Source organism: Myotis nattereri (assembly GCF_964212035.1).
Source record: "Myotis nattereri genome assembly, chromosome: 18".
Lineage (NCBI taxonomy): Eukaryota > Metazoa > Chordata > Mammalia > Chiroptera > Vespertilionidae > Myotis > Myotis nattereri.
The window spans coordinates 38,055,937-38,070,526 of record NC_138093.1 but is presented as its reverse complement, the minus strand read 5'-3'; the positions used below and the strand labels follow the sequence as shown (position 1 = coordinate 38,070,526).

The 14,590-nt window shown below is 43.0% G+C and overlaps 1 protein-coding gene across 1 annotated transcript; it reads left to right on the top strand.

Annotated features, from left to right (window-relative positions):
* Positions 1-20: 20 nt before the first annotated feature.
* POLR3C (RNA polymerase III subunit C) lies at positions 21-14,433 on the top strand. The gene is made up of 15 exons (XM_081112833.1): positions 21-165; positions 1,229-1,395; positions 1,932-2,187; positions 2,297-2,482; positions 3,940-4,028; positions 6,263-6,367; positions 6,496-6,588; positions 8,138-8,218; positions 8,460-8,511; positions 9,363-9,423; positions 10,364-10,514; positions 11,254-11,355; positions 11,479-11,528; positions 11,946-12,095; positions 13,127-14,433. The coding sequence occupies exons 2-15, from the start codon at positions 1,249-1,251 to the stop codon at positions 13,206-13,208; spliced, it is 1,605 nt and encodes a 534-aa protein (XP_080968959.1). The 5' UTR covers positions 21-165; positions 1,229-1,248; the 3' UTR covers positions 13,209-14,433.
* Positions 14,434-14,590: the final 157 nt, after the last annotated feature.

Sequence of the window (14,590 nt, the reverse complement as noted above, 5' to 3'; positions counted from 1 at the left end):
AACCACCGAGACTCTGGGGTAGAGTGGCCAACGTTGTCCCCTTTTCCGGGTCCTCCTGGTTATGCGTCTGGCGAGGAAGGGCCGAGGGCTGTGCCTCTGCCTGGGCGGCAGCGGGAGCCGCACGGAGCCGAGGGAAACTGGGCGTTAGATTGCGGTGACGCAGAGGTTAGTGAAAACGCTGTCTGAACCGGACCAAGGAACCCGGTCCCGAACTGGGACCCTGCGTGTAGGGAGTGAAGAGCCAGGACCAAGCTCCTTGGAAGCCCTTTCCGGGAGTGGCAAAGGGTCTGGGATGCTTCCCTAGAGACGTGTGGACGGGGGTACCGAAGCTGAGAGGCAAAGACTTGCCTTCTGAGGAATGGAGCAATGTTTGGTAGCACTTGTGATTTTTCTAAAAAGGAAGCAATTATATAGTCACCTATATATTGTGTCTACTTTGTCAAGAAGTAGAAATTTCCGAGTTAAATACTGCCCTGCAAACAACGTACTTCATCTCCCATTGGAAACACACTGTTGCAAAGCTTTCCTTTACCTCTTAATTTCTTTAAGTTGTCATTTCCTGTATGGACTGGGAATGATACTGCCTGTTCACTCCCAATAGGCTGTGAAGTGGCCTTAATTCTTCCAAACAATCAAGTGTAGAATCGAAGGCCTGTGACACTGTAAAACCATCTACATCCAATCTTTAAAGAAAATTAGAATCACACACAATCCCATAAAGATAAATGTTTCTCTCTCTCCCTCTACCTTCCTCTCTGAAATCAATAAAAAAAAATTTTAAACATTTTTTAAAAAGATCAATGTGATGTATAGTCCAGTTTTTTCTTTCTATTCATACATTTTTTCTTGATTAAATTTCCCTCCACATTTTGCTTTGTGGCCTGCTTCTTTTACTTAGTGGACAATTTTCTATGGTAATACATATACAAAAGTGTTGGAGTAACATTCCATTGTATGGTTTTACCATAATTTATTGAAGTAACTCCTCACTGTTAGACATTATTTGTTTCCAGTATGTTAGTATTCTAAAGAGAACTACAGTGACATCTTTTTATTATTTCCTTAGAAGAGAGTATCCAAAATGAAATTAATAGGCAAGATTTTAAGGCTTTTGATATGTAATGTCAAATCACCCTCCACAAATTACTTGAATTTATACTCAGCAGTCTACACCCAACATAAAAGAAAACCTCTCCCGCATACAGTGTTTTTTTATTCTTTATTCTAGCTCTGAAACTCCTTCGTACAATGACTCAAGCAGAAATTAAACTGTGCTCTTTGTTGCTGCAAGAGCATTTTGGAGAGATCGTGGAAAAAATTGGAGTCCACCTAATCAGAACGGGCAGCCAGCCACTAAGAGTGATTGCCCATGACACAGGAACATCGCCGGATCAGGTATGTTTGGAGGATACCAATCAGCTTTTATTTCCATTAATGTCTTCTACTTACCTTTGAATATTGTTACTCCCCACCCCCCAAAACGGAACGGGAGAGAGCCTGCTCTGCGATCAGCACGGTGCTCTTTGTGGGGAAAGGGAATGAGACAGAGGCCCTGAGCTCTGCTTCTCAAAGTGTTCCTGGCTCCTGTTGCTTCTTAGGCAGATCTTTGCTCCTCCTTTGCCATCTGTCCGTTATTCACAATGCGTCTGGGAATCTCAGAACTGCCCTTAAGGGATGAGAATAACAGAAGGGAAGTAAATTGTACTTTGAAAAATAAAGGTCAGAGGAAATAGCGTCCTAGCAAGGAATCTTCCTGATTTCTTCCATTTATGTGTGACGACTCTTATTAGCTGTTCCAATGGGAGGAGGAAGGCAGCACAGAGATTCTTACCCAGACATCTCCTGATGCTTAGTAAACTGTTGGGCAAAAGTTGCGAGCAATAAAGAGCTGTGTCTTGGGATCTTTCCTCTTTCTTTTGGGTCTTATCCAGGTGAAGAAGGCCCTGTGTGTCCTCATCCAGCATAACCTGGTGACATACCAGGTGCACAAGCGTGGCACGGTGGAGTACGAAGCCCAGTGCAGCCGGCTGCTGCGCGTGCTCAGGTACCCCCGTTACATCTACACCGCCAAGACCCTGTACAGTGACACGGGCGAGCTGATTGTGGAGGAGCTGCTGTTGAATGGCAAGATGACAATGTCCGCTCTCGTGAAGAGGGTGGCAGACCGGCTGACAGAAACCATGGAAGGTCAGTACTGTAGCAACAGCTGTTAGCAAAAGCACAGATTGGCTGCCTGCAGGAGCACACCCTCAGCGATCTCAGCCGTCTCACCTGCCTCTCTTCTCCTGTTGCACAGATGGCAAGACCATGGACTATGCTGAGGTGTCAAGCACGTTTGTGCGACTAGCAGACACGCACTTTGTGCAGCGTTGCCCGTTGGTGTCTCCCACTGAGAATTCAGAGCCTGGGCCACCGCAGCCTGCCCCCACTCTTGTCATCAATGAAAATGACATGTACCTGGTTCCTAAACTGAGCTTGATAGGTAAGGAATTTTGACCACTGGAACTGTGATTTGCCCTAATTGTGGATTCTTCCTCGGTGACTGTTAAGTGAATGAATGAATGAAGTGAGCAGTTAGCAAGTATTTACTCTGTGCCAGATACTGTGGTATAAAATATAAAAAACATTATGGTCTCTGCCTTTTGGGGAGGCTTAAGGCTAGTACAAGAGACTTACATTAATTAAGTAAATAACAAACTGTGGTAAGTACTGTGAAGGAAAAGTGTAAGGTATTTTGAAAATATATAACCAGACAGGAGTTACCTGGGAGTTTGGAGCCCGTGCTTCTTTGAGAAAGTGGCATTTGAGCTAAGATTTGGAGCAGAAGTAGTAGCCAACCGGTGAGGTAAGGTATGAAGGGGTACAGAGGATAAGCATTTTTGGCAAAGGTACGTAGTGAGAGAGAAAAAATAGGGTATTTGAGAAAGTGAACAAAGGTCAGTTAAAGCACGGTGTGCAAAGGAAAGAGAGCCATGAGAATAAGGTTAGGGAGCTAGGCAAGGGCTAGATCACGCAAGACCTCATAGAATATCTGTTCTTTATCCTAAGAGCAAAGGAAAACCACTGAAGGATTTTAAGCCGCAAAGTGACATAATCTAATTTGCATTTTAAAAGATTTTTCTGTGCACAGAAAGGATGGGGCAAAAGTAAGTGTAGACAGTGGTTGAGCGTCAACCTATGAGCCAGGAGGTCACAGTTCGATTCCAAGTCGAGGCATATATGCCTGGGTTGCAGGCTCGATCCCCAGTGTGGAGCGTGCAGGAGGCAGCCAATCAATGATTCTCTCTCATCATTGATGTTTCTATCTCTCTCCCTCTCCCTTCCTCTCTGAAATCAACCAATCAATAAATAAATACATTAAAAATAAATCAATACATGTAGACAAACCAGTGAAAAATATATAGAAGTGGTGAAGTAGACAAGTATCAAGAATGACATCTAGCCCTGACCGGTTTGGCTCAGTGGATAGAGCGTCAGCCTGCAGACTCAAGGGTCCCAGGTTCGATTCCAGTCAAGGGCATGTACCTTGGTTGCGGGCACATCCCCAGTAGGGGGTGTGCAGGAGGCAGCTGATCCGATATTTCTGACTCTCTATCCTCTCCCTTCCTCTCTGTAAAAAAATCAATATTTTTTAAAACAAAAGAATGACGTCTATGTCTGATGCGCATACGTGGGAGGATGATGGTGTGCCATTCACTGTGAAAGGAAACATGAGAGCAGGTGCAGTTTGAGGGATTAAGATTATGAATTTCTGTGTTAACGTTGAATTTCTGATAACTTCATCATTTACCTGAGTTTCTTGTAGCTGCTCCATCTTCTGAGCAACTCTAAACTAGCAGCAGCTACAGGCGTCCTTGGGATAGGGGGACACCTGCTCTCATGTTCGCTCATGTCCTGTCTGAGAGGCAGCCTAATTGTTCCAACTGTTTTACTTGGCAGGGAAAGGTAAAAGGAGGAGATCGTCTGAGGATGATGCCACTGGGGAGCCCAAGGCCAAGAGACTAAAACACAGCACAGATAATAAAGAGGTAATGGGGCTTTGTGGCCAGGAGTCCGCACCCTGAGGCAGGTCAGAGAGAGCACGAAGATAAGTCCCAAGAGACTCTAAAGGTTCCGGGGTTAAGTAGTAGGATTAGAGCTGCATTAAATATTGGTCAGCAAGAGAATAATGAAGAGTGAACTCCCTTCTGAGGCTTTAACTTACTTCATTCATTGGACAGAGGTAACAGCTTACGCAAAAAAAGGACCTAGAAAAAGGTGGTTATTCAGTGTAGCTGGAACATAGCGACCCGTGGGAACCAGTGGTGAGAAATGAGTCTAGAAAGATATTTGTGAGCCTGAGCTTTTATCTTCAAATGCCTTCTCAGCATCTCTATAAAGATGTCTAATGAATATCTCAAATTTAGTATGGCCAAAACGGAATAATTGTTTTCTCCCATCCAAATATCTGTTCTCTCAATTTTCCTCATCTTAGTAAAGGAGCTGGCCAGCCACCTCTAGGTCACCACCACTTGCTTAGGCCAAAATCCTAGGAACCGTCTGATCTCCCAGTAAAACATGTCAGCCCAATTTCCAAAGTTACCTAAACTTCAGCTGTTCCTCACCATTTCCAGTGCTATCATCCTAGTCCAAACCATTACATCTCAAGTCAGCGCTTTGCCAGCACTCTCCTAAATCGTCATTCTACCTGCATTCTTACCTATTTAACTTTCTAAGTTTTTTTTAATCCCAACGTAACACTGATTTAGACTCCTTTAATAGCTTCCCGTTACTCTTAGAAGAAATCCAAGTCTTGGCTATGGGTTATTAAGCCTTATATGAGCAGGGTGGTTACAAGACCTGCTAGAGACCAGCCTGTCCACCCTCAGCTGTTTCCACTCTTCCTCGTGTTCACTGTGTTCCAGCTTCTTTCTTTCCATTCCTCAAAATGTCAAACTCTTTCGATCTTCAGGCTTTTGCCTTTAGTATTCCTTCTGCTTCAAATGCCTTTCCCACAGATCTTCATGTAGTTACCTTTTTTTAATAGATCAGGGCACATGCCCAGGGTGTGGGCTCGATCCCCAGTGGGGAGCATGGAAGAGGCAGCTGATCGATGATTCTCTCTCATCATTGATGTTTCTGTCTCTCTCTCCATCTCCCTTTCTCTCTGCAATCAATAAAAATAAATTATTTTTAAAAAGAATAGTGTCATGAAATCCAAGGGGGTCGCATAAAATTAAGAAGGAAAAAAGTCCCACCTTGTCATGTGCTTCAGAAAGAACAAAGATCAGAATTGGAAAGTATTCTTTGAATTTAGCAACAAGGGGGTCCTCAGGGGCCTTGGCATTTCAGTGCGGTGGTGGAGATGGGTTGAGTACCTCTGTGGACAGAGATACAGCTGGGATGGTCAACTCTTTGAGAACCTTGACTAACAAAAATAAAAAGGAGAAAAGTCATAGTGTTGAAGAAGCGTTACTTTAGAGTAGACGAGATTTGGACAAGATAAAGGTTGATGGGGAAAAGACAGGAAAGAAAGAGGCTGAAGATTTAGAGAGGAGGGAAAACTGAGCTGGGTCCCTGAGAATGCAGGGAGGGTAAGATCTCACATTCAGTGTGGGCATTAAGCTTGGGTAAAAGGGGGAACGTGTTTTCCACTGTGATATAAGTGGAATTTTAAAAAAAATGGGGGGGGGGTGTGCACAAAGTTGGATGAGTTCTGGCCTAATGGCTTCTGTTTTCTCAAAATAAGAGGCAAGGTCATCTGCTGAGAGAGATAAGGGTGGGGTGAGATTTGAGGAGACCGGAGAGGAGTTAAAATGTACAAGAGAGAAAAAGATTGGAGGTTGGTTGAGAATCTGTTCGAAGTGAGGCTGTGAACTTATTAACACATTGTATGCGGGAAACGTGTTTACACGTTTTACGTATTTATACGTTCTACCAGTGTAGTAGAGCGCAGGACACGTATTAATACGTTTTTTATAGACTAGCAGTAGAATGCGGGTAACGTATAAATACGTAAACTAAAGTTATCGTAATTTTACTGAACGTTGCCATTTGCGCAAAAAATTAGCATAAATGGCCCACGCCATCTGTTAGCGCGTGATAAAAACTACCCGCAAACAATGTGTTAAGGCACTGGTCCACATGACTGGATGATTTCTCAGCAACCAATTTGTTGCTACTGTAAAGGAAAAGACGTGGTGGCCAGTTCCATTTAAGCTCCTCACCAGAAAACTCTTCACTGCATGTAGATGCTTCTTGCTAATCCTTTTCTCCGCCTCAGCCCATTCCAGATGATGGCATTTATTGGCAGGCCAACCTTGACAGATTCCACCAGCACTTCCGAGACCAAGCCATTGTCAGCGCAGTGGCCAACAGGATGGACCAGGTGATATCTGAGGGGGTGAGACAGTGGCCATCAGGGACAGTCTTACTTGCCAGATGTGGCCATTGACATTTAGCCAGAGCCAGTACAGCAGAATGAATTCTGAATTCCAGTTCACTTTTCAATTCCAGACCAGCAGCGAGATCGTAAGAACCATGCTTCGAATGAGTGAGATTACCACTCCCTCTGGTGCCCCCTTCACCCAGCCATTGTCTTCCAATGAGGTGAGTTTCATGTTGTACTACTTTTCTGACAGGCTCTTGGATATTATAACATAACTAGAGGCCCAATGCACGAAAATCATGCAAGAGTAGGCCTTCCTTCCCTTGGCTGCCGTCCAGAAGGACGTCTGGTCTAACTAGCATATTACGCTTTGATTATTATAGATTATTATACATACAGCCTGGAATTAGGTTGATGAGGTTTGAGCCTTAAAAGAGTCTTTGTTGTTTGAGGTGAGACAGGGATTATCTTCAGGTGGTAAGTATTAAAATATTTGGTCTCTTTGGATCCAGCCTTTAAAAATCTAAACCATACGCTGACCAGTTTGGCTCAGTGGATAGAGCATCGGCCTGCGGACTGAAGGGTCCAGGTTCGATTCTGGTCAAGGGCACGTACCTTGGTTGTGGGCATATCCCCAGTGGGAGTGTGCAGGAGGCAGCTGATAGATGTTTCTCTCTCATCGATGTTTCTAACTCTCTATCCCTCTCTCTTCCACTCTGTAAAAAATCAAAATATATTTTAAAAAAATAAAAATAAAAATCTAAACCATTCTCTTAGTCAAAGTACAAGCTATTCCTATTCTAAGAATGTACTATTGCAATCTGAGAGCCTTGGTGCTCAGGACATTATACAGCCCCTTATTTGTTTTTTTTCCAACATATTTTGTATATTTTAAACTTGTTTAATTATACCTGTTTCTTAAAATATTTAACATATCCAATGTGTTTATTTATATTCTATTACTTTCCTAATTAACTTATATTTATTCATACAAAAAATACTTAGTAAACTTTTATTTATATTTAAATTTTTTAACTTATATAACAAAAAATTAAATACATGCCCAGCTATTGTAGCTCAGTGGTTGAGCATCAACCCATGAACCAGGATGTCACGGTTTGATTCCCAGTCAGTGCACATTCCCAGGTTTTGGGCTCGATCCCTAGTAGGAGTTGTGCAGGAGGCAGCTGATGGATGATTCCCTCTCATCACTGATGTTTCTATCTCTCCTCTCCCTTCCTATCTGGAATCAATAAAAATATTCTTTTAAAAAATTAAATGTTTTTTTCTAATGACAAAGTAATTACATGACCTATATTCAAACAGAATAGGAATGTATAATTTTTAAAAAGTTGTAGTTCCCCAAACTATTATAGTTTCGCATAATCCCAATCCCAGGTATCCTTGTTAATAGTTCGGTATGTATCTTTATTCAAACTATTTTTATGTATCATCCAACATATATATAGGTATGTGTACATGTTATAAACTTGCATTTTTCATATGCCAATATAATATAAACCTTTTCATGTCAGTTATAGATCTGTCTTATTTTTTATAATGGCTACGTCATATTTCACTTAATGGCTATGCTGTACTTTATTTTAATCAATCCCTTATTATTGGACACTAGATTTTTTACAAACATTGCTGCTATATTTTTTGGACATTTTTATACTGTGATATCTAAAATTAAAACATATGTACTTTAGTAATGTCAGCAATTCTAAGTTCCCAAACCCATTTTCACTGTCTCTTTTTGCACCATAGATCTTCAGATCCCTACCTACTGGCTACAACATCTCTAAGCAAGTTCTTGATCAGTATCTCACTCTGCTGGCAGATGATCCAGTAAGTCTGATTTTTTTAATGTTTCTTTTTTTCTGCTATGTTTATGATTTATTTCTGCCAGTGATACCTGGTATCATTCTCCTATAGCCTCATTCTCTATCTAAACAACTCAGACAATTTCTCTACCATCATCTAATAGGAGGCTTGCCTTCTATAGACTCTTGCCTAGATTTGCTCCTTTGGAAACAGAATCACTGGATTGTCCAGTCAGTTAACACAGTCTCTCTCTTTTTTTTAATAGCTAGAGTTTGTTGGAAAGTCTGGCGACAGTGGTGGAGGAATGTATGTCATCAGTATCCTTACCAGTTATTTCTGTACAGTCTGGCAGCCGGACTATGAGGGTGGTGACTTATGACAGAAAAGATGCGATAAAATTTAGTATGCTAAATAAGAGAAAATTTAACTAATACATCAATGATAATGAAGTAAAAAGGACTTTTTGTTTGTTTTTGTTAATCCTCACCCAAGGATATTTTCCCCATTGATTGTTTTTAGAGAGAGTGGGAGAGAGGAGGAGAGAGAGAAAGATACATCAATATGAGAAAGACACATCGATTGGTTGACTCCCACATGCGCCCCAACTGGGGCCAGGGATAAACCTGCAACCCAGATACATGCCCTTGTCAGAATTGAACCTGCGACCCTTTGGTGTGTGGGCTGACACTCTAACCACTGATCAACACCATCCAGGGCAAAAAGGACTTTTAATTAACCAAATTTTAGTTAAGTTAAATCCTGACTTAAACACCATACTTAATTAAAGTTTTGAAAAACTTATTTATCCTAAATGTGATCAATGTAAAAAACAAATAACATTGAAATTTTAAATTAGAGACTTAGGGCCGAAACCGGTTTGGCTCAGTGGATGGCGTGTCGGCTTGCGGACTGAGGGGTCCCAGGTTCGGTTCCGGTCAAGGGCATGTGCCTGGGTTTTGGGCACATCCCCAGTGGGAGATGTGCATGAGGCAGCTGATGATGTTTCTCTCTCATTGATGTTTCTAACTCGCTGTCTCTCTCCCTTCCTCTCTGTAAAAAAATCAATAAAATGTATTAAAAGTAAATAAATAAGAGACTTAGGAATTAAACTAATATCACAATGACCAGGCCAAAGCATGATTGAGTGACCTTAATCCTCTACATAAAGACCTACATAAGGTTCTCGGATCCCTAGCCACAGCCACTCTGGAGTCGGTTGTACAGGAGAGGTAAGGGGGTCACCATGATCCGGGTAGGGGGTCAGACACTTCCTTTCCATGCCCGATTTGAACAAGTAATTTGATCATTATGTAAGCAACCAACATAGGCATACCTGCCCCATTTTTATTTTTATTTTTTTTATTGATTTCAGAGAGGAAGGGAGAGGGATAGAGATAGAAACATCAGTGATGAGAGAGAATCACCGATTGGCCACCTCCCGCACACCCCCCACTGGGAATCGAGCCTGCAACCCAGGCATGTGCCCTTGGCCGGAATCGAACCTAGGACCTTTCAGTCCGAGGCTGACGCTCTATCCACTGAGCCAAATCAGCTAGGGCTACCTGCCCCATTTTTCCACTGAACTGCTGTGGATCCCATCTACTACTACTATTTTTTTTTTTTTAAAGTAACACGATCTTGGTGAACTTTTTTTTTTAACCTTTCTTTTTTTTATAGTTTATTGATTTTTTACATAGATGAAGGGAGAGGGATAGAGAGTTAGAAACACTGATGAGAGAGAAACATCGATCAGCTGCCTCCTGCACCCCCCCCCCACTGGGGTTGTGCCCGCAACCAAGGTATATACCCTTGACTGGAATCAAACCTGGGACCCTTGAGTCCGCAGGCCGACGCTCTATCCACTGAGCCAAACCGGTTAGGGCTACTACTGCTCTTTATCCTAAATATCTTCCTGCTGAATTCCCAGTGCCATTGGACCAGCCTCCCTAAGGCTTTTACTTACCAGGGCAGGAAGTGAGGCCCTCCGGTGTGTCGGCAGTCAGTGACTGCCTCGTGGTTAGCAGCACCGTCCTCAGTCCGTCTGTGAAGCTGTGAAAGAGATCGCTAATTGCTGTCCCTCTCTGGTCCTGGCTGCACACATGGAAACAGCCACCACCATGTGTGACTAGGAGCTAAGGTATGCGGTTTACTGTCGTCATTCCTTTCCAGATTTGGGTCTCGCTGTGCCAGAATATTTCGTCTAGTTTTGCAAAAGAAACACCTGGAGCAGAAGCAGGTAGAAGACTTTGCAATGATTCCAGCAAAGGAGGCGAAGGATATGCTTTATAAGATGCTCTCAGAAAATTTCATATTGCTCCAGGTAACCAATGGGTAATAGCCATCAACCAACAGAGCTGGACGAGCGTGAGAGAAACTCCTGAGGCCTGCATCCTGAGCCCCAAGCAAACTCTTATCCAGCTCTGAGACAGGAAGAAAGAAAAGGTTAATGAAGACATAGCCAGCATTGGAAAGATATTTGCGGAGCTTTAACTGGCCTAGTAAAAATAAGGCACAGCCAAGAAGTCACTCCGCCCTTTTTCTTTAGTGCCTCATCCCTGTGATTTGTCCTTTCCTTGAACTTTACGTTTATTATAGAATACATTTATCAACACCTATTGAGTTCCACTATGTGCAAAGCCATGCAGTAGACCCTGTAAGGAAATAGAATGGATTTTGGAATCTGAATCACAGCTCTTCCTCTTACCTAGTTACGTTAAGCAAATTACCCACCATAATTTTTCCCATCTGTAAAATGGTGGTGGATGGTAAGAAAATAATGCGGATGATAGTAAAGATCAGATACAGTCTACCTGGCACACAAGAGTTGCTCAACAAATGTTAGTTGCCTTTTCCGCTCCACTCAGGATGTTCAAATGGAAAAAACAGGGCAGCTCAATTCTCCTTGAGGCTGAGCATGCTGGAACCACAGATGTGAATGAATGGGGAAGGGGAAAGTGTAAGGGAAAGAGAGAGGCAGAGTGGCTTCAGAGGGGACACATGTTTACTTTGCAGTTCTGAACAGTATAATTCCTCTCATTTTTCCTTCTGTGGACAAGTAGGAAATTCCCAAAACGCCAGACCACGCCCCTTCCAGGACCTTCTATTTGTACACTGTGAACATCCTGTCAGCTGCCCGCATGCTGCTGCACAGGTGCTACAAGGTAACTCCTGGACCTTCTTCCATTCCCTCCACAGAGACCAGTCTTACCTCACACTCCCTTTAGCCTTTTTACCTGAGCTACTGAAACAGAACTATGTGCGTTTTTTGTCTTCTCTCTCCTCAGAGCGTAGCCAACTTGATAGAAAGGAGGCAGTTTGAAACCAAGGAGAACAAGTGAGTAGAAATTTAGTTTAGTAATTGCATTTTTTCAAGGTCAAAGGCTTGAGGGGAAATTTCCTATAGAAATGGAAACCAATAGAGATAGTAACCAGTCTGGTTGCATTGAATTGTTGGGTTAGGTTGGCATAAATCATGCATTAGTCTACACTCTTCTAATATACTCCCAGTGAAATAATTTTGTAGATTATATTCATGAGAAATGTACAAACTGGCACCAAACGTAAAGTGCAAATGAGAGGCAATAAGAGTTCCGGGAGTGAAGTCACATTTCTAAGTTTGTAGAAAACATCCTTAAAAGGTGACATTATCCATTTTGACCAGGAACCTGGTAAAGGGCGTGTTATACCCCAGGGCTAATGGGTAAAATCTCCACAGCTAGGGGACCAGTTTGGAGTTGTGTTTGTTTGACAGGCGGCTCCTAGAAAAGTCTCAGAGGGTGGAAGCCATCATCGCCTCCATGCAGGCTACAGGTGCGGAGGAGGCCCAGCTACAGGAAATAGAGGAGATGATCACAGCCCCTGAACGCCAGCAGATAGAGACTCTCAAACGGAACGTCAACAAGTAAGCATCCTACACATCAAGCCTCCGTTTCAAATACCTTCCAGGCTCACCCACCTCTCCACATTGACACAAACAACCCTGAACTCACTATCTTTTCCAGCTCACCTAACAGAATCTAATCCACCTATTTCCCCAAAGTGAACTCTGAAGACATCCTCAGCTTCTCCTCCCACACCACACACCTTGTTCACCAAGGTTGTTGATTTTACTTCAGTTCATGTGTTTCAAATCTGGCCTTCCATCTTGGTCCCCAAGATGAGAGAGACATATCAACATGCCTCCCACACATGCACCCTGACCAGGACTCAAACCTGCCACCCTCTGGTATTTGAGATGATGCTCCAACCAACTGAGCTACACCAGCCAGTGCTAAAACTAACTTTTGTGTTTGATTTTATATCCTGCAACTTTTAAAGTTTTGTTTGTTGACTCTTTAGTTTTTTTGCAGATCCTTTGAGATTTTTCTATGTTTAGGATCATGCCAATCTGAATGCCTTGTATTTCTTTTTCTTACCTAATTGCCTGGCTAGAACCTCCAGTAAAAGGTTGAATGGAAGTGAAAGGCAGACATCCTTGTCTTGTTCCCCATCTTAAGGCGAAAGCTTTCAGTCTTGCACCATTAAGGATAATGTTAGCCGTGGGGTTTTCATAGATGGCTTCAATCATGTTGAGGAAGTTCCCTTCCATGCCTAACCACTACTCAGTTTAGCCGCAGCCACTTTCAGCTTCTATTTTAAAACACACTGGAACCTTCTATGCCTTTACATGTGCTATTCTTTCTCCTTGTTTTAAGTTAGACTTTAACTTCTCCCAGGAGAGGCTGTATCTTTTGAATCCTCAGCAAGTTCCACAGTGCCTGGCATGTAAGAGATGCTCAGTAAATGGGAGAATGATCTATTGGTTTCCTGCTTTCTACCCATTAATCTCAAGGGTAACCAAGCAATTCTGCACGGCCACACCGCGCCCAGCCTCTCACTGTAAATCTGCTAGTAAGTGTTCAGTCTGGACAAATGCTCTCACTTTTCACTCAGGCTGGACGCCAGCGAGATCCAGGTGGATGAAACTATCTTCTTGCTGGAGTCGTACATAGAGAGCAACACGAAGAGGCAGTGACCCTGAAGAAGAGTCTTCCTCAAAGACCTGAGGGGTTGGAAGGAGAAATAAAGGAGCTGCCTGGATGCATTCTTCGCAGTGGGATAAACTATGGATTCTTGTACTGAAACCCTCTATCCCTGCCTCCTAGAATACACCAGCTTGATGATCCTGTCTTTGAACCATCACTACATTCTCTCCTCCTTGGCAGGAAAAAGAAACTTAGATCCCACCCAGAAGTCAGCCCAGCTGTGTTTGAACATTCCTGGCAGTGAAGAAACTTCTTCCTAAGCAGTCCATTACATTTTCAAAAAGCTACACCTGTTTCCCGGCTGGTGTCACTCAGTGGTTGAGTATCGACCCATGAACCAGGAGGTCACGGCTCAATTCCCAGCCAGGGTACATGCTCAGGCTGTGGGCTCATTCCCCAGTAGGGGGCATGCAGGAGGCAGCCAATCAGTGATTCTCTCTCATCACTGATATTTCTATCCCTCTCCCTCTCCTTTCCTAAAAAGAAAAGTAAAAAGAAAAAAAAAGCTATGCCTGTTCTTTGTTACACTGTAATCTTAAACAAACACACACACACACACAGTGTAGGGAGTATAATATGAAAGACTGCCACCAAGTAGGGGAAAAGTCTATTTTCAGGGCTAGCAGGTAGATTGGCCCAAGCAAACACTCTATTATCTATGGATAGAAGCCACATTTGCCAGCCCCAAACTTCTAGCACAGTGGTTCTCAACCTTCTGGCCCTTTAAATACAGTTCCTCATGTTGTGAGCCAACCATAAAATTATTTTTGTTGCTACTTCATAACTGTAATGTTGCTACTGTCATGAATCGTAATGTAAATATCTGATATGCAAGATGGTCTTAGGTGACCCCTGTGAAAGGGTCGGTTGACTGCCAAAGGGGTCGTGACCCACAGGTTGAGAACCACTGTTCTAGCACATCTGAAATTACACATGTAAAGCACTTAGCACAATACCCCGCATGAAGTAAGTACTCAGTAAGTCATTGCCTTCCTCTTCATGGTTCCTTAAAGGCGAGTCTGCTGTCTCTCTCAGCACCATGATTAATATAGTAGTTGATGTAATTTGTCAGAGCAGCTTCAGTCATTTAAAGCAGTCAGGTTTTGTTTTATAATCTCTTCCGTTTCCTCTTACCGATGTTGGTTCTAATTCATTAAGTATTTAAGTGCCAATTAATTGCTAGCCATTATCTACACTAATAAAATACAAACATGCAAATTGACCGTACATTCACTACGCCTTAAGCCATGCCCACCAGCCAATCAGAGCGACTATATGCAAATTAACCCAACCAAGATGGTGGCCGGCAGCCACAGAGCTGGAGCAAGCAGGAGGCTTGGTTGCCCCAATGATGGAGGAAGCCAAGCTTCCT